Source organism: Agelaius phoeniceus, chromosome 5, assembly GCF_051311805.1.
Source record: "Agelaius phoeniceus isolate bAgePho1 chromosome 5, bAgePho1.hap1, whole genome shotgun sequence".
In the NCBI taxonomy this organism is placed as follows: Eukaryota; Metazoa; Chordata; class Aves; order Passeriformes; family Icteridae; genus Agelaius; species Agelaius phoeniceus.
Window position 1 is genome coordinate 29,149,312 of NC_135269.1, and position 19,839 is coordinate 29,169,150.

Genomic DNA, 19,839 nt, shown 5'->3' on the forward strand with positions numbered 1-19,839 from the left:
GGGATCTCATAATGATAGCTCTTCCCGAAACACTGACATCATTGTGGCTTAGCAGGAGGAGCTATCCCAGCAATTCACACTTAAGACTATGGAATAAATCCAAGTGATTGTATTTTGATGTTGCTCAAGGGCAATTACATAAGTTAAAAGAATGTCACTAACTGCAGCACAAGATCATCCTTCAAGTTTCTTGCAGAGCAGTGCAAAAGGAAGTAATATTTTCTAATTACAATTTGTTGAAAATTGAAATTAAATGAACAAAGGTCTTGCTCTGCATTTGAATTTGAGACAGGTATTTCACTGAAAAGTACTTTTCCCTGTACATTGAAAGCAGGGTATGGAAAGAGTAATCTATTTAATTTAAGAATATGCCTCTTGGATCTTATAATTTTCAACTGCTTAGCCTTTGTATGTCTTTGGATTTTTATCATGAACATTTAAAGTTACACCAAGGATAGTTTTACACTGACTGCTACCACCTTACTAAACTAGACTGTGGAGTTACTGAAAAAACCCTAGCGCGCTACATAAGCAATCTTTTAGTTTATTCTCCATGGTTTAGTTTAAAAATAAAGATCTGAGCTTGCATAAACACTCAATAGGCAAGTCAGTGCTTGAAAATACAAAGCAAGACAACCCACTGTCTTGGGCTGTGACCCAATACAGTACAGCAACACATTGAATTATTCACATCCTTGGAATAGTGTCTCATAGTTTGCATTCCCATTGGGAGTGTTACTGACAAGTAAAACTACTTTCACCAACACACAAGTCAGGTCATGTTGCCAGGGCTTCCAGAGTATTCTTACAGCTTTAGAACAACACTCAGTCAAACTCTCTGTAAACTAAATAACAAAGATTCATAACTCCTAACATTTAAAAAATATTAGCATAGTACATGCACATTTTAGGTAAATTAATTTGAATCTAAAAAATAATTCTAAGGACTATTTCTCTTTTGTAGACAAATTCTTCAGAAGAAGCTAATGCTACACACTGAATACCTTGCATTAAGTGGGTGGGAAAAAGGCAAAGGACCGGTCCCTCTGCCATCCCACATCAGGTCACCTGCACAGCTACTCACAGCTAGCCCCAACACAATTCTCAGAAGCTGCCTCCAGCACCAGCTCTGTTCTAATGGCAAAATATCATCATATCTAAGGTGGGACAAGGTATGACAGTATAATCAATTTAAACATTCAGATATGCACAGCAGTCTAGGAAAATGGCTGAGAAAGGAAAGATGTAAATGGGAAGTGATAAATTCTGTGAAGTTTAAGCAGAATTACCCAAATGAGATTTAATTCCAGCAAACAAGTCTAGGACCTCTTACTAGCAGTGATTTTGAGTATCAGGTGATCATGAGACCAGGACTATAGCTGTAACTTTCTCCAGAGACTGGCACAGCTAGGAACACTGCACCTACAATTACTATGCTAAATCACACGTCCATAATCCCTCAGATGGGAGCTTGGCATTTCATCAGCCTCTAGAACACAACCTTAAAACACCTTTACAGCTTTTTAATTCACAGTTCATTAAGACCATATTCCAATTTAAAAAAAAAGGCCAAGAAAACACCACCAAAACTACATGTTCTGAGAAGTATTTAAGATTTGCTTCAAATTCAATTTGTGCCTCTGCGTTTCCTTAGGCCTGAACCACACACTTTGCTTGGCAGGACAGCAAGACACAACAGAAATATTTGTATCAGTCACTAGGAACCTCTTCTTCTCCTCAGATTTCTTTTGTCAGTCTCTGAAGATCCCAAAGCAGACCTTTGCTGTGCCAGCTTCTTGCTGCATGTCACCTGCTTTCAGCTGCACAGGGTTCCCACTTGACTGAACAAAAGAGGAGGAAACAACTCAAAGACAAGGCAAGACTTCAGCTTTTACATTCTTATTTTAATAAAGTGTTTAAGGCATTTGGAAACTTGCTTTTCAGAACAGAAGGAAAGTGATATATACATACTGGGAATCACTCAGTGTGGAACAGCATCTGCTCCCTGTAATCATAGTTACATCAAGCCTCAAGGAAGATCATTTTATATTAGGACTGTGGGTAGGTACATTTTCAGAAGTCAGAAACCATTTATTTTCCAGACATTTTATCATTTCAGTAGACTAGGCCAGTGAAGGCCAAGAGAAGGGAAATGGTAACAGTCTTATGTAAAACTGAGGAAATTACTGGATAGGAATGCAAATTATTTGTCTGTATGTCATAAAAATGTTGCAACAAAGCCTCAGATCCTCCTAAATGCAGTCTACTTTTCTAAATGTGTGGCCAGCTGCCTCTCCCTCATTTCTTTCCTGTTGAGACACCCTACCAAAATGGGACACAGAAATCGAATGACAAAAACAGACTTTCTGACATCAGGTTACAAAAGAGAAGTGTTAACTCTTCCCAACTGGTACTGGAATTGCAGCAGGAAGAACCTCCGACAATTGATCACTAAAAATTACACACAGGTTTCTTCCTCATTTCTACTATGTATCCTTGTCTAGACAGATGAGACAATGTGAACATCACCCAGTGTTTGTAAGAAATGGACAGCCCATTTTCACACACCCACTCCCTTTGAGTTGCAAGGCAAACCATGAAAAATTACTTCTACATCTGACACAATACTGGAGGAATTGCTGCCAACACAATAAAATTAAGTGTAAAATGCTAGAGGGGTAGGGAGGGGAAAAAAACAGAATACCTGAGGTTTCTAAAAGCAGTATATCTTAATACTTTTGAGGTTCTTAACCCCACAGCACTTTTGTATAAAATTCAGTGGAAATTATATACATAAACACAATATCATACTGATTTTCTGACTGCCACAAAAGTAACTATGCAGAATAATCTAGCTGACAGTCCATGCATTACTTCATAGTAACCAACAGAGTATCAACCAATGAAATGTCATCCTGTTTTTTAAACTAACAGTGAACAAATGTAAACATTCAATAAATAAATAAATAAACAAACAAATGAACACTTCATCAAAGTCTTCCTACACTAAGTCAGAATAGGTACCTTCAGTGTAAACATACCACAAACCAGCCATTAACTTTAAAGAGAAAACATATTTTCAGGTGATTTCTTGAGGGTTATGGTGAGTGCCAGCTGACAACTTTGAAAAGCAAAAGTGGTAGACATAATATTTCCATGAATACTTTTAAAGGTAGCTCAAAATAAAGACAATGGTGAGCTAAATCCTGATTTAAATTCAGGATTGAATTTGTTGAATCACTTGCTTTGTGACCAGTGATAGAAGTAATCATTATTAGAAATGCAATAGCTATCCACATCAACTATCTCATTCAAATTGGTTACTGCATTTCTACTTCCCAGAAATCCTCTTTCTTAATATGTTGTGTCACAGACAAAGCTATACTTAGCAACTGAATGCCTGGGAAGTGCTGGAAACTATAAATATTCTGTTCTAGAAAATTACAGGTTCTATTCCCAGAACATCATGCTAAGCTAACATAATAAGATCCACTACATAAGATGATTTTCAACACTCAAAAAATTATTTATCAAAGCTTCTTGCTTCCCTAGCTTACATAAGTGCAAAGAAACACTCCAAACTATACTGATTAACCACAACTTCCAGATATAAAGGGCTGAGGTTCATTGTCTGGGGGGTTTTGCCTTTGTATTTTTAAATACAGGAAGTGATTTCTCTCTGTTCTGATTTCTCCTATTTGTGAAGCAATGCAGTTCTCTTGTGAGAAGACAAATACTCAGCAACAGGAAACTGCTCACCTTCTGGGCAGCACGCACAGTCTGCTCCCTTTGGCTTTCTGCTGCTGCACATTGTTCTGCCTTCTGTGACACTGAGGAACATACTTCAAAATCTGTGTGTCCCAAATCCTGCAGATATTGGTACAGTGGGGAATTCTGAAAAGGCAGTTATAAAAAGAAAAAGGAGAAATAAAAACAGTGTTAAAAATCATTCCGTGTTTCCCACAAAACACCACTGTGAATTCAGCAACCACACAGTGAGCAATGAATGGATTGAGAAATGGAAAAAAAAATTAGAAAAAGGCTTCTGCTGTCTCCAAAGATGGTACCGGTATTCTGGCTTTAAAAAAAAAAATAATCCCACAGCACACAAACAAAAACCAACTCAAGTTTTTAAAATTGCTGCAAAATGAATGATTTACAGTCCTTAATAAAACAGAAAAAGTATGGAATTCTGATCACCAGAGAACAGTGATATTTAGAATGATCAGATATTTATCTATATAGATCTGTGAAATATCTTCCTGTTATCTGCACCAGGTATCTAGATTTACTTAACTCTTATTTTTCAGTTAACAACTATATATATGGCAGTATGTAGGGCACATTTGATGAAAACAATACCTAGGATAACTCCAGTTCTACTCAGGACACTTCTAAAAGAGACACTTCTAAAAGACACTTCTCTAAAGAGACTTCATTTTTAAGAGAAACTCTCAGCAATTCGTCTGATACAGCCCAGTTGGACAGAGATTAATTTTGAGCTCTGAAAATTTTTATTAACGAGAGTATGCAAACACTAGCCAACTGCATAGAAAGAACACCAACATCCTAATTTAACATACTATCAACCAAAATACTGTATATAGAAAGTAAAAACCTTACAGTAAATGATGCACAGTTGTGGAGGCCTGCAGAAATAACCACCTACAGAACACCTACCACTAATTATTACACTGACTATTATTAACTTGCTGGTGCAAGTTGTGAAGGGGCCCACCTAACTCTGACTATGTACCAACACAGCCAAATCTCAAATGACTGCTTGCCATGAAATAAAACTTGATAGCCGTCATGCATACCAGCTGAATAAATTTTTACCTTCAGGAATTTTTCTTAACCCTATCACCAGAGTGCTATTTTAATCCCTCTTATCTATTTAAGGCATGCAAAATCATACTTGTGTTTACTCTGTTTAAGTTACTCACAACAGATTCAGCATCCAGTCATTACATGAAACTTAAATATTCATACCACAGGTACAGACAATAACACTCACCCACAATAATAACAATGATTGTGCAAAACACAAGGATAGGTTAATGACTCATTTCCTTCTGAGAAATTTCCAGTGTGATGACACAATCCTATGTTTTCTCCAAGTACCCCTCTTCCATGGTTGAGTACCTTTTCAAAATGCATCCAACTCTAATTAAACTGTGCTGTTCTGGACCAGCTGTTTCTCTCTAAGTAGAACATGCTATTTTACCAGAATTCCCTAATTAAAATGGAGGAGAAAGCATAATAGACTGGAATACTTGTTCTATTTAAGACCCTGTGAAATTCACTTAATAACTTCAGGACAAAACTGAGAATATGCACAGATATGCATAACATTGTCTTAAAATGGTTTTCATACAGAGCCAGGCTGTACACTGCCAACACACCTGGAACAACCTGAACACCTCCACACAAGAACTTTTAGGGTAGCATGGAATTTTCCCCATTTAGATGAAGACACAGACAAGGTAGTGGGTAAACAGAGATTTTTTTCTTCAAAAATCATAGTTGTAAGGCTTGCTTCAGGAACTTCAAGGAAATACTCATTAAAAAAAACTTCATATCTCGGCTCTTGGCAAACCTGACCATCATCTTGACCATACTTGCACCTGCCATTATATGACACATGACTGCTCTTTATTGGCACTCACCAGCATACAGACAGCTGGCAAAATGACCCAAAAATAACAAGGAGTTTTTCTACTATTATCTCAGGGTGCACCTTTCTTTGGGGTCCATGATGAGATAATTTTTAAAAGTTGATCAAGAAAACTGGTCTATTGCTGTTTAGATTAGTTCCATTTCCTAACAAAAACAGATGAAGGAAGGCAGAATGAGAGGTAGAGACAGACAGAGATTATCCACTGAAAATGAATTATCTAAAATTTGGAAAGCTATCACTAGTAAGTGCAATATGGCATAGATGTAAGAATGCCCAATTCTTCTGGTTGCCTAGCTACATCACAACCTTCTATCTAACTGTAATTAGTAGATTTTCTACTCTATAGAAACAGTAAAAAATACACCATCTCTCCAAACATTGAAATGAAATTTCACATCTCAGTCCCTAGCTAGGAAGAATAATTTTATTTGTTCTTGTAATTTAGGTAGAATATGGGCACCTTACTAGTTTTACATAAATCCCTTCTGACTAACTCTTAGAAGACTTTTACATGGTCTTGTAATGGGTAAATTTACACATTTTTATCCCTGTTCAGAACTGGAAATTAGTTTTCTGACTATTAGCTTAGGAAATCAAAATTAATTAAAATTTAATGTAAATGTTATTCCTTTAATTAGATAATGGGTTTTATCTTTCAGTTGGGTCTTCTCTTTCAGTTTCTCAGAAAGTACTCAGGCTACAAAATCTCTCTCTAACAGATTTCTTTGGCTCCACATGCTTTGTCTATTCCATTCTTTCTGAAATATTATTAGCAGAACTTACTTGCATATTGGAAGAATCCCGTATTTTTATAAACTTCAATGACCAAGAGCTATGCTGTGACTAAAATTCCTTACGTAAGTAAAACCACCATTGTTCCTTGTTTCTGAATCCATTAGAAACATGCAAGATGTGGACAAAGAAAGCAATGAATAAGAATTGGGCTGAGGCCCTTCTGAAATTAGATTATTAGGAATCTTAACAACTAATCACAAAAATCATCCATTAAGAATGAGGTCTCTTGTGTAGCACAGGCAGCTTCACATTTTACTTAGAAAAATCTGAAGATTTCACTCCTATTAGAAATACTACAGATGGCATACATACATTAGTCTATGCTAACATAAACCCACACTATTTATTTATTTATTGCATTTCATTTCCTACTAGCGTGTCACTTGCAGAAATGTGTGGTCTGTATAACTCATGGTTGCCTATAATCAAAGAGGAAAAAATGGAGGATGTCTCCACCAATCTAGAGATAATATCTCCCATGACATGTAAGTAATGGCTAGAAAAATCCATTAAAGCAATTTTTAAAAGTCAAAGGATAGATTTTATGTGTGGACATTCATACAAAATTTCCAATATTATCAAGGAATCAGAAAATTATTAATTATGCTACTGCACAATTGTAATATGATACCATTAAAACATATTATTTTGTAGACTCTGTTTCAGCATAAAAGACAGAAGTACTACACTTAATGCTTACAAAGCATGTTTCATCCTCACAAAGCTCTAAAAGCAATAATTAAATCTCATAATGTGTCAAATGTATCACAAATTATAGCTCTAAGTTTTTAGCTTTGGATCCTTATCCAAACCTCTCACTCCTAAAAGCCTTCTTTCCCATAAAAAAGATTGCAGACCTGCACATATTCTTGAACATGAACTTCTAAATGTGAGAGAAGTTCCTTGGTTTCAACTCATGCTGTTCATCAGCACTGTCAGCTCTGCTGCTTTCACCTGCAAATATCATGATAATATCAAAAAAATACACTTCTTGGTTGGGGAAAATAGGAGGCCTCTGCCTTGTTTCCTCCCAACTTCTTCTGCCCAGAATTCAAACATTCCTTTTTACAATAGTCCAACATTATAAAGGGAAAAAAAAAAAAACCACAACACCTTTTACATTTCTGCGTGTGATATAAATGCTACACTTTTATTTCAAGAAACTTAGGATAGACCAGAAAGTTTATCCTTGCAAGCAGTAATAGGTGGTAATAATAAAAAAAATTAGACCTGTGAAAAAGCATGTACATTAGAATATAAGGTAAAGGGACAGCAAGTTGGTTTCAATGGATGGCACGAAGAGGGAATTTTAAATACAAAATCTCATCTTCCTATTAATACAGCATATTATTCTAGAGGAATCTATTCCATGTATTTTTGAATTTTTACTTTTAACCACTCTCAAGTTAGATAATAACTAGAATCATTAGTATTACTCCCATTTGATAGTCAGGTTTGTTTGTTTATTTCTAGTTGTTTCCAGCAGAATGGCATGGTAATGAATAATGTAAAAAGTAGAGAGGAAATTTTAAAAAATAATTAAGCTTATTATTATGTTACCATCATACTATCAGTTACATTATCAGTTATATTATCTAAATATTTCCTATCAATTGGTATCAATTTGGTATCTTATCTAAAGTAATTGATACCAAAACAAGGTTTTTCAGCAATATGCTGTATTTATTTCTAAAGTTTCCTCCAAGTTGCTGCTGCTTCTTATAAGTCACTTTCTGAGACACAGGAGACAGGGATTACATTTAGGGCCAGTGCATCTTTTAGAATTATGTTAATTGTCCAAAATGAGTGCTGGAAATGAAACAGTTCCAGAACAGACAGAAGACTAAAAGCCATTCTTCTCTGATGTACTTTATACAGATTATATATAAAAAAATTGTTAACAAGTGAAGCAAGATAGTCAGAAACAGCTGATGTACTGAGTAGGAACATAGTTTCTGAAAGTTTGAAGAATCAGAGTTTTCTATGGACTCAGCAGAGACCAACAAAAAAAACACTTATCTTTTTATGACTTTTCTAACTCACTACAGTAATACTGCAAAGTCATTCAATTGTAACCATTTACAGTACAGTATAGGTTTATCTAAGCTTCCATTAACAAAATCAAGAAAGAAAATCCTTTCCTCTTCATTCACAACTCCATGAGCATATTTATTTTACATCCATAGTGCTAAAAATTATTTCACTCACAAACATATGTTTAATTACAGTTCTCCTTTTTTCATTGCTGAAAGTGGTTGAGACTCATTCTAAACCCAGGATATATTTTGCAGGATTAAAGAACAGTCCACTAAATTACTGTGGGTCTTTAACACTTCCCCAATGCTTCTTTTAATAGAGCACTGACCTGGGTTAGGAAAAAACATCATCTAAACTGAAGACTGCAATTGTGTCTGCAATTATAAGACAGTAAAAATTTTAAAAAAACCAAAATCAAGGCAAACACTAAAATATAATCAGACATAACATTGCCTATTACTATGTGATGGAAATGCCGTAATAGAAAATTCCATAGCCTCAGAAAACAGTTGCTTTTGGTAGATAAATACTCAAATACTTACATCTGTTACAGCCTTGCAAGCACAGATACCACACTTAAGTATTTGAGGCATTTTGAGAAAAACTTTGCATGCACATATCAGAGACTAAGACACTGTTAGCTTTTATAGCCTTGTTACAATAGCAGCTGAAAATCAAAGCCACACCCAATTATTTTTGCTGATGCATCATGAAGTAAATGACTCAGGATTTCTCCAATAAAGACAGGGGCTTCCCTCACCCATGTTCTTTACTATAACACAATTTGCCACTTAGTATCTAATTAAACAGATTAATCTTATAAGTAGTATTTAATGACATTGGACAAAGGCTTAAAGATCTCCTCTTAAAATACAGATGTTGTTCAAAGCTGAGGTTTCCAGTACGTCAAAAACACTGTGGGAGCTTAAGCCACCTCCAAAACAACTACAATTATGAATTATCAGTTTAAAACCCCAAAAGATTAAACATTTCTACCAGAATGACAGCAAAAGCTAAGGTATGCTGAACAGGTGGCTAAACTCAGAACAAATTACCAGTATTGAAATCTTCCCCTCTCTCCAAACAGATGTGAAAAAGTTGAGCTAACACTCACAGACAGCGCGATCTTTGTCTCCTGGAAGAGCGTGTTCCATTTTTCTCTTTGGTACTGCTCCCAAGCACCTGAGAGAATGTCGCCCACCTCCCCGTTTCGCTCTGCTTGTCCCTCCAGGATGATCCGAGATGAGGATGAGAAGAAGCTGTCACTGTAACTGCACCTGTGGCCCTGCACAGAGGCATTTTCCTCCCAGCATCAGCGGATGCAGTTTGAAACTTCCCAGGATCATGCGATTTCTCCTGACTAATGTGGCTTTCTAATTGGGAGGAGGGAGACGAAGATGACAGATTGCTAAAGGCTTTTAAAAAGATGCTGCTTGAAAGAATTATTGCACATTGATCTGATATTCAGCCATTAATAAGACTTTCCAAGCAATGGTGTTTAAAAGCCTTGGTCATATTCTCCTGGCTGGTAACCACCTCCTCCTGAGCGCTGGCTGACAAAGAGCCAGGCGCTGCTGACACGGCTGCTATTAGACAATGACTTCAAGGCAGCCAGAGAGTCATTTAGATTTCCTATTCTGCTTTCACTGCCACAGCAGCACAGACCTTGGCTTCTCCAGCACTACTGTATCATCTGCTTTACAAGTAGGCTCTGAGAATTACTTTAAAGCCATTAATCTATTACTGTTCCCAGATATTTTTTGATGCACAATATTTTGGCCAGTGTCAGGACTTGGCGTGGGGGGGTGGCATGGGGCTGGGTCAGGGGAAGTTTGGGTTGGGTATCAGGAGAGAATTTTTCACCTTGGGGATGGCCGAGTACTGGAACAGGCTCCTCAGGAAGGGGGCCATGCCATCAGACCTGTCTGAGTTCAGGAAGCATTTGGAAAATGCTCTCAGGACTGTGATGTGGTTATTGGGGTGTCCTGCATGGGGCCTGGAATTGGGCTCGATGACCCAGATGGGTCCCTTCCAACTCAGCCTATTCTGGGATTCCATGATATGTACCTATTTTGCATGGACTCATGTTCCTCAAGAGTTGGGAAGTTTTACAGCCTGTGTATATTTCTGTATCACTGTATCTCTGACATGGGAATTCTCTTTCCTTTGCATTTTACAGCAGGTGGCTGCACATTACTGCCATCGTGGAAAAGCATTAGAAAAAAAATTACATACTAGACAAAGCACTGAAATTCACTGAGAGCTCTGCACTGTTTACCCATTCAAAAGTGGACCTGCAAACGCAGGTGAAAAGCTGAGCAGGTTCTTTCTGACAGAGATGAAAAATACTGGAAAAACTGCAAGTAAAAGTGGTAAATGTTACTTTCCCTGAAGGACAAGATAAGAAGCCAGCCGGCTCTGCACCTGGAGTTTTGGGTGAGAAGTCACTCATCAGACTAGGCTGATGATACAGCAAGGCTGCTTTGCTTTATACCAGTCACTAACTCACAGATTTACTCCTTCATTTACATTCAAAACTCAATTAATTAAACTAATGCATCCAACTGATAAACTAGTGAAATATTTCTGATACATTTTTGAAACCTCTTTAAAACATTAGCTCCAAATAATCAACTTATCTACCACACATCATGTCAATTCTTACTCCTAATGACACACAGTAAAACATCTTTACTGAAGAGAAAGGCAATCAAGAAACAAAAGGCAGTCACATTATGAAGATTAAAAGAAAACTATACTGAGCAATTCTTTCTATTCCAGTGTCTCAAGAAAGTTGATTCATGACTTGAAGTTGTAAAAGGAGTACTGCAGTATTAACCCTCTGTACATGACTCCAGAGCAACAAATACAGAGGAGGATTAAAAAACAGACCTCAAAATTTACTCTGAATCATTGTGTACGTTCATCTTAAAATTTTCTATTAAAAATAGTAACAGCAATATAGATTTACACACTCTATGGTCCATATAATACTTTAATCTATTTCTTCTGATATCCAGAAATGCTTGATGAGTTGACTTGGCCTCTGCAACAACCAGATTGTTCTTCACATAGTTTTAAGCTCACACTTTATTTTCTCTGTGGTATCATCTGCCCCCAGTCATGTGATGAAAAGGAGCACAGTCTGTCCTCCCCTTCAACTGAGCAAACCGCTGAGAAGCAAAATATCTGAAACAGTCCATCCATCACCAGCCCGTGCCTGTACAGCACACTGCAATCCTCAGCAGAGCCATCTCCCCAGGCTGCATTCACATGGTCAATTGAACCTGCCATTACCCGTGGGTGCAGCTGAAAGCTGCAGTACCACTTTAGAACACTGATGTTCTAATTTATGCAGCCGAGTGCTGAGATGGAGCAGGAAACAATCTGATAGGAAAAAAAACAGGATGCTTTTTTCCTTAGCTGAATTAGTTTGTCTCATCAGTCTCCTGAGCCACTGTGCAGCATCACCCACAAAGGCAGGTGCCTGCCTAAAGAAGAGCATATGAATAAACTGCAAAAGAGGAGTGAAGCCCAAACACTTCTTCTGCCAACAGCCCACACTTCAAGCAGACAAAGCACAGTCCCAGAACCAGCTCATTAGAATGACAAGTGAACTGTGACTTTGACAGAGCCATGTATTTAGAAAACTGGCTTTATTGTATGCATACATAAAAAATAAGAGTACTACATCTTTAGTTCACCCAATATTCAGTGAGAAAAATCCTACTAACAGAGCATTACTGACAGTACTGTCGAAGGTATGTGAATGCTGGTTTTCAGAGACACTTCTGATACATTTCTGACAGTTATGTACCGGAGCCTTAGGCAGAGGCCTGTTGGTTAGGGCATACAGCTGTTAACTATAGTATCATGGGATCAAAGCCCATCTGTCTAGTGAATTGGAAGGTCCTAGCTTAATTAAAGCACCTGAGTTGCATTTAGGGGATGCAGGGTAATGGCCTGTGGACTTTAGCAGAAACTAAGATGGTTTAACTCTTGTTTAAGGCTTTGAAGGCCTTCGGTTTAGGTAATCCTAAATTTCTTAGATGATGATGAGGGTTATGGGGGAGATAGGAAGGAGGCTTCTTTTTCCTAATGTGTTTGAGACATTATTTTTTAGAATACAGCATTACAAGTCTGATGCTTGACAAAAAAACCATTATTTTGCAAATCCTAAAGTTTTCAGGTTTTGGAATGAAAGTGACTTAAAAGTCTCATCACAACAAGTAGTTTCTTGTAGGGGGATAGAATATAAGAAAATAAAGATAGTGTAGAAAGTAATCTTACCCCTAAGGAGTTGCAGCTGGGCCAATTATCAAAGATTAGGAACAGGCCTGACTTTAACAGGCCACAGCTGTAACCAATAAGAAGAAGAGTGCTATAAAAGAGTGGGTTGGTTGGTTAGGAATGGCATTGAGTCAGTTTGCTACTTTGTGAAGAAGAGTCAGTGCTTGGAGGAGCTTCCCATAAGAAAACACCAAGAAGGTATAAAACTTTTGCAATAAGGAGAGAACAGGATGGAACCCCTGCAATAAGATGACAACAGTTTCTGAGGTTAGATTCCTTGTTTTTGTTTAGTTTTTTAAACAAAATTATTTTAGAACAGTTTATTTAGGTGCAAAAGAAATTTGTGAAAACACGTGACTGAGTGTTTTGATAAAAGCTCAACCTTTTAAACATATGGTTTACAAGGGTTTTCAGATAAGGACTTGAACATTTAGTGATGTACCAATATTCTAAGAAACACCATGTTTTAGACATGTTTTACTATTGTAGGCACGTAGAGAATGTATTAGCTAAAGGCTGTTCTGTATGCAGTGTATCATGCTGGGAAATGGTGGTGCTTCTCCCTAGGATCTCCTTCCAATCTTACAGAAATCTGTGGATCAGAACATTGCATGCAGGCAGCATCTTGGTTTGATGCCTAAATAAGTAGTGATTTATATGGTATTGTTCAGTCTGGGACTTCTAACCCCAAATTTAAAATTCTGGAGTTACAGTAATGATCAGATCCTCTAGATCTAGAATAAAACATTAGCTTCCACAGTGATATAACCATCATGACACACACAGCCAGCTCTTCTTTAACATGTAATTTCTACTAGTACTGAAATAGCTAATGAATAGCAATATTAAGTAAATAATATGCGCAGAATTGGTTGTAGGAATGGCACAAGACTCATGAATGAATTAAAACAATGTCTCAAGTGAGAAAATATCTTTCCTAATTAAAAATTTTAAAAATGGAAATTTTATGCCAATGAAATTCAGTATTGCACAATTGTACATGTACATAATTCTGATATAAAGCCTTGTATTTCAAACACTACATATGCAAAAGCCCTTAAAATCTAAGGTGGTGTCAGTTTGATATTGTGTGTGTCAAAATCATATATTTGTGCAATCTGAGTAACTTTCTTCTAAATACACAGAATTAAATCAGAAAATAAAGTCAACTACAACCCCTCTACCAGAACTGCTCTGACACATCAAGGATCACTTTCTGGGATTTCAGGAGTGGTCTAGGTGAAACTGAGGAAGGAGTTGGGACCAGTGAGCCTGGAGAAACCTCAGGGTGGGTCTCATATCCAAAGAAAGAGTGCAAAGAGGAGAGAAATGGGTACTGTTCAGTGGTGCCCAGTAACAGGACCGGAGGCAATGGGCACAAACTGAAACACATGAGGTTCCCTTTGAACATCAAGACATTTTTCTGGTGTGAGAGTGACTGAGTATTGGCATTGGTTGCCCAGAGAGACTGTGAGATCTCTCTCTATCCTTGAAGATGGCCATCTGACCATGGTCCTGGGCTACTGATTCTACATGACCCTACTTGAGCAAGGTAGACCAGATGATCTCCAGAGGTCCCTTTCAATCTCAAACATTCTGTGGTTCTGTGAGCACAGCTTGAATATCTGTCCAAAGGTAAAAAAAAAGTAAACAAGCTTGCACTCATTAAAATATAGGACAAATTGCACAGCTGAAAACAGAAATTGGAAGCTGAAAATGCAGTATTTGGATCACCTTCATCCCAGTGTTCTGAAAGAATGGGCACAGGAGATAAAAGATGCAGCAGAAAGTATTTTTAATCTATAAACTCAAAAGCAGAAAAAATACCAAGCATAGTGCCTATATTTAAAAGGAGAAAAAGCAATCAAGAATATGTCAGGTCTATGAATTTGATCAAAAGCCTGCATGCTACTGAGAATAATTATTCTTTCTTGCAAAATTCAAAGACAAAGAAAAAAACAAATGATCATCAAAGAAGATATCACACTGGTTCACCAGAGGTAGATTGTACCCAAGTTACTTGACATCTTTCTTCGATAAGACAGCTAATTTTTAGATAAAGGAAATGCAGGAAGTTTATGTCAACTTTTTACGCTATTCTGTATGGTTATGGACTTTTGATACTGTGCCATATCAGTTAGATAAAAAAGATGGGAAAGGAACCAAGTATGTTGATGGCGGAGATAACAGTGGTCTACACTGAATGGAAAGCCCTCGGATCAGAAGGTTACTAATGGAGTTCATGAGGAATGAGTCTTTGGTCAAAGCTTTTGCATTTTTAAAAGCTTTGATATTTGCCATAATTAAACTTATATCAAAAACCTTGTTAATGACATTTCCTGATAAAACCAAGCAGCATCATATATGCAGAAAAGGACTGAAACATAATAGAAAAAGAACGGGAAGGCCTTAAGTGAGTATTGATAATGGCATGCAATTTAACAACAGACAACAGCAAGACCTTACACAGAGGTGTAAGGTCTCCAACTATGTGGAAGCTGTTGATAAAATTAAGGACACATATGAGCAGTTACCCTATCATATTATATGAGTTAAACTCTACTCTCAGAAACCAGCACCAGGACAGGAGGCCACAGCCTCAGGCTGCACCAGGTTGGACACCAGGAGAAATTCCTTAACAGAAAGAGGGCTTAAGCACTACTGCCCAGGTAGGTGGTGGAGTTAATATCCATGGAGGTGTTCAAGAAACAACTGGCCCATGGTCCTAGTTGATAAGGTGGTGATCAGTCAAAGGTTGGACTTGATCTCAGAGGTCTTTTCCAACCTAAATGTTTCTGTGATTCTGTAAATTCTAGAGACAGATAAGAACTATATAAGATAACGGAAAATATTAGCAGATGTGCAAGTAGGTATGAAGTGGCCATGAATAAATTTCCAGTCAGAAATTAGGTAGCAGTTATAAATCATCAAAGTCCTGACACAGTCCCTCCACTGGCATAATGATGAAGAAATTTAGATAGTTTGAACAAGAAGCTTCTTTAATTTATACATTAAAAAAACAAACAAACAAAAAAAAAACCAAGAAGGAGATCACATTGTCCACACAACAATAAAAAACCTAACACAATTCCAGTCTCATACAAATCCACAAAATGCTGAAAACTTGCAGAGGATTCCAAGATACACTGTAACTGCAGCATGGTGGTCTTCCAGGTTCTATATAAAAACTCATCTTAAGCAACTTAACATCAATTTGTAATCTCATGATTTCCCTTAATAAATTCAGACAGACACTAATAAAGAACACCATTTATTGTTCCTCCATTGTTTAGTACAATCTACTCTACACTGCCACAATTTTTAATTTGTCATGCTACTGGGTAGACAAGGCCAGGCCCAACACATCAGGGGCACCTCAGTGTTTCTTGAGTTCTGTTCCTCCCCACTGTGTTTGTAGTATTTTAATTAGAAGAGAAACTGCTTGTAACAAATGCAAGAACAGAAGTGCTGGGACTAATGAGTCAATGAATAAAAATTGCTGGCTGCTGCAGGAATTAATTTATAAATTGGACAGAATATGGCAGCATTTAGTAGACAGAGTAAATGCCCATCATTCACTATTGTTCAATCACGATGATCTGCAGTGGCATTTGAACTTGATGGAAAACACTGCTCTCCCAGAGCAGGAATGAGGTGTTTGTGCTTCTTTGCCTTCAAAGATAAATTAATGTAAAAGATACTTGGATAGTGAGAAAAATGATTGGTCCTTGGAAGCTCAGAAATATTTATCAGCAGGCCATGATCTGTTTGATGCTGCAAAATTTTTAATGTGGACACCTGTTATTGATGTCTTCAAGGCCAGCTGGACAGAGCTATGACCCAAAAAAACATGCAAAAAATAACCTGGAATACGTGAAGTATACCTCATTTGCTTCCATCCTTTTGGGTATGAGGCAAGTGAAAGACACTTCTTTCCTGATTACATATTTTTTAGCACACCACCACCCCTTATAACATCCATTGGTATCTTGCTGAAGGGAGCTCCAAATGCACAGAGAAAGCAGCTGTTCACAGCAACTGAGGTCTAAAAGCTAAAAGCTTCTTGCAACAGTGATTGCTGAAGAACATGGGATGTGACCTACTGAGGTGCAGAAAAAAAATGTAGTTGCTCACCAGAAATGGCAAATAATTAAGGGGGAGAGTTTGAGATCCAAGAAAACAAAAATTAAAAATACAAGTATGTTGTAACATTAACTACCCAAATACTTTTTGGCTCCTTGCCAATTCTTATCTCTGGCTTGTGTGTGAAGTATGCTCATAATGCTCTGTGGAAGCTTCATTTTAGAATAACATAAACCCTGCTGAGTACTCCTGAAGATAATTTTGGTGTGTATTTCACAGTACCCATTTTTATGAGTTGGCAGCCCACCCAGTTTTGTAGTCCAGCCAATCAGCCAACCCAAACAGCCTGTATTTGTCCTACTGTTGCTTTTCTGATTTTATTACGATGTACCTCGATATATGACAGATCTGCTACTGTGTCATTCAGAGTACCTGTAAGTGTGCATGGATACATACACACACACACACTTGGTACAGTAAATGTACCCAAGAGCCTTTATTAGTGATGGAAGTCCTTTCCCAAAACACAAGGATAATAATGAAGAGCATATGCAAGGAGATCTTTGACTCTATGCAGCAGAAATTTTTCAATCAAAATGGTAGTTGCTGCATGAACTGAAGAACTGTGAAACTGTAAAACAAGTACCACTTTTACTGAAGATAGAAATGCAGAGGGCAGGCATTATACTTGTGAAATAAATTCTCGCCCCAGATTAATAGTATGAAAGGAAGCAACTAATGTATCAGCAACATAAACAATAAATCTTATTGTTAGGATCCGAGGTTGGTTGTGGATGAACACAAAACTTTGTGGCATGGACCAGACTAAAGACATACTGCTTACACAGCTGAGAAAAAAATAATTGCTTATGTAAGGAGCGTTTTGCATCCTGGTTGAAGGAGAGGCCTTATTGCTATTATAATAATTACTAATTTTATAACAGCATTTCTTTATAACCACTTCGTACACCTGCAACACAAGGTGCGCCCTCCATTAGGATACAATTACACTCACCCGCTGCAAACAGACTGGATTTTGTTACCGAACGGCAACAGCTGATATATTTAGCCACCATTATTTCAATAAGGCCAAGATGATATTGTAGCTCTAACAAGACGTGATATAACTAGACGCTGTTTATGCAAAGCCAGTAATAACAAACACTACAGAGATAAAGCGGTTCCAGTGCTCGCTGCACAGTTGCGTGCAGAAAGACACCTTTTCCGTGAGTGACCCCGACTCAGAAGCAGAATTTTTTAGCTGTTCACTCCCTGTGCGCTGACCCCGTAGTTCAGCCCGGCGGTGCTCACGGGCGGCTCTCGGGGAACCGCCGCCGCCACGGGCCCCGCGACACCTCCCACCGCGGCCGCCCGACAGCGGGGCCGGCCGGCGCGGCACCGCCGCACAAAGGATCGCCCGGCCCCGCTGAGCCGTCCCGCCCTCGGCCTGCGCGGAGGGCGCGGCGCTGGCCCCGGGCTGCTCCGGGCCGCGGGACACGCCGAGCACCGCCCCGACCCGCCGCTCTCGCCGGTCCCGCCCGACGCTGCCCGCCCGCGGCAGGCGCTGCCCTGGGCCGGGCCCCGCGCCCGCCTTGCGCCCCGCGCCCCCTCGGCCCGCCCGGTGCACAACCCCCCGGGGGCCGCGGCGCAGCGAGGGGCGAAGGCACCCGGGCCCAGCCCGCGCCGGGTCGCCCCGCGCCCACCTCAAACACCACTTCTTCGTCGAACTCCGGTGTCATCCTTGCCCGCCATGCCACCCCCTCCTCGCGGGCACGCTGGGAAACCGAGTCCGCCGTGCCGCCGGCCGCCTAGCCCAGCCCCGCCCGCCGGGCGCGGCCTGGCGCCGGGAAGGACTACAGCTCCCAGAAAGCATAGCGAGCGCCCGCTTTCGGGCGCCAAGTGGGCGGGGCTGACGGGGCAGGGGCGGGACGGGGGAGGGGGCAGCGGGGGCGGGGCGGGGCGAAGGCCCGGCGGGGCGAAGACCCGGCAGGGGTGGCCAGTAGGGGGCGCCGGCGGGCGGCGTCTGAGGGCGCTCCGTGTGCCGCGGCCGCGGGGTGGGATGCGGCGGTGGCGGGCGGGGGGAGCTACTCCTGCTCCGGCTGCTCCTCCGGCTGGGTGGCGGCGCGGGGGAACAATGGGCTCCTTCTCCTCGGCCCTCAGAGGGGCCGTGGCGTAAGGGACGAGGGGAAGCGCGGCTCCGCGCCTGGGGAGCACCATGAGCTCCGCCGGTGAGTGCCCGGGGAAACTTTGGGGAGCGGCGGTTTCCGCCCATCCGGCGGCCGGCGGGGCGTCCGCGTGCCCCCGCGGCCGGACAGCGTCGCCTGGCTCGCCCCGCGGCGGCGGGGACGCGGGATGAGGGGCTCTTGCCGCCGGACGGCAGCCGCAGCCGCCGGCGCGCTCCCTGTCCCGGCTGCGCCCTCGGCTCGCTCCGGGGGCAGCGCGGGGAGGCGGGCGGGGAGCGGTGAGGGGCGCACCCAGCTCGGGGCACAGCCCTCCAGGGACACAGCCATTCCCGGGGTCCGCTACGGGCTCCCCGCACCCTCGGCACGTTTGGCCGCGGGGCCGTGCGGGCACGTCCTGCCCGGGGCTGGGGCTGCCCGGGCTGTGCTGGGCTCTCCGCTCGCCACCCCGCGTGTCCGAGCGGGTCCCTGCGCTCGGGCTGAGCTCACGGCCGGGCAAAGCTGCTGGGGGCCGGGCTGTGCCAGGAGAGCCAGCACCGAGGCTGGGGTTGTCGCTCCGTCTGACTCCGCGGAGCCGCGAGAGTTTGTCAGCTGCGGCTTTGCTTGGGATGTACCTGCCTTGGCCGGGATCTTGCACGCAGGAGCCCCGCGGGGGTGCTGGAAAGCGTTCGCTTCTGGCCTTTCCAGCTGCGGGTTGGAACTGACCTACTTCAGTGCTTTCCTTACCTTTCCTCCCCCGTTTCTTGACCGCTGCCAATTTACTGACTAAAAGAG

General features: G+C 40.7%; 2 protein-coding genes across 6 annotated transcripts in view; one reads left to right on the plus strand and one right to left on the minus strand.

Annotated features, from left to right (window-relative positions):
* The window catches only part of VEZT (vezatin, adherens junctions transmembrane protein), a 59,788-nt gene extending 41,043 nt beyond the window's left edge, over window positions 1-18,745 (minus strand). For all 4 annotated transcript variants that reach the window (XM_054631084.2, XM_054631083.2, XM_054631087.2 and 1 more), the window contains exons 1-2: window positions 18,589-18,745; window positions 3,760-3,894 (exon numbers count right to left, since the gene is read on the minus strand). In XM_054631084.2, the coding sequence (XP_054487059.1) occupies window positions 3,760-3,894; window positions 18,589-18,624 (171 nt within the window). In that variant the 5' untranslated portion in view covers window positions 18,625-18,745. The remainder of the gene's footprint in view (window positions 1-3,759; window positions 3,895-18,588) is intronic.
* A 191-nt stretch (window positions 18,746-18,936) lies between these two features.
* Window positions 18,937-19,839, plus strand: part of FGD6 (FYVE, RhoGEF and PH domain containing 6) — a 73,163-nt gene continuing 72,260 nt past the window's right edge. Inside the window, exon 1 of one of the 2 annotated variants that reach the window (XM_077178743.1) lies at window positions 18,937-19,113. In XM_077178743.1, coding sequence (XP_077034858.1) covers window positions 19,101-19,113 — 13 coding nt within the window. In that variant the 5' untranslated portion in view covers window positions 18,937-19,100. The remainder of the gene's footprint in view (window positions 19,114-19,839) is intronic. The other variant, XM_054631792.2, reaches the window with a different exon arrangement.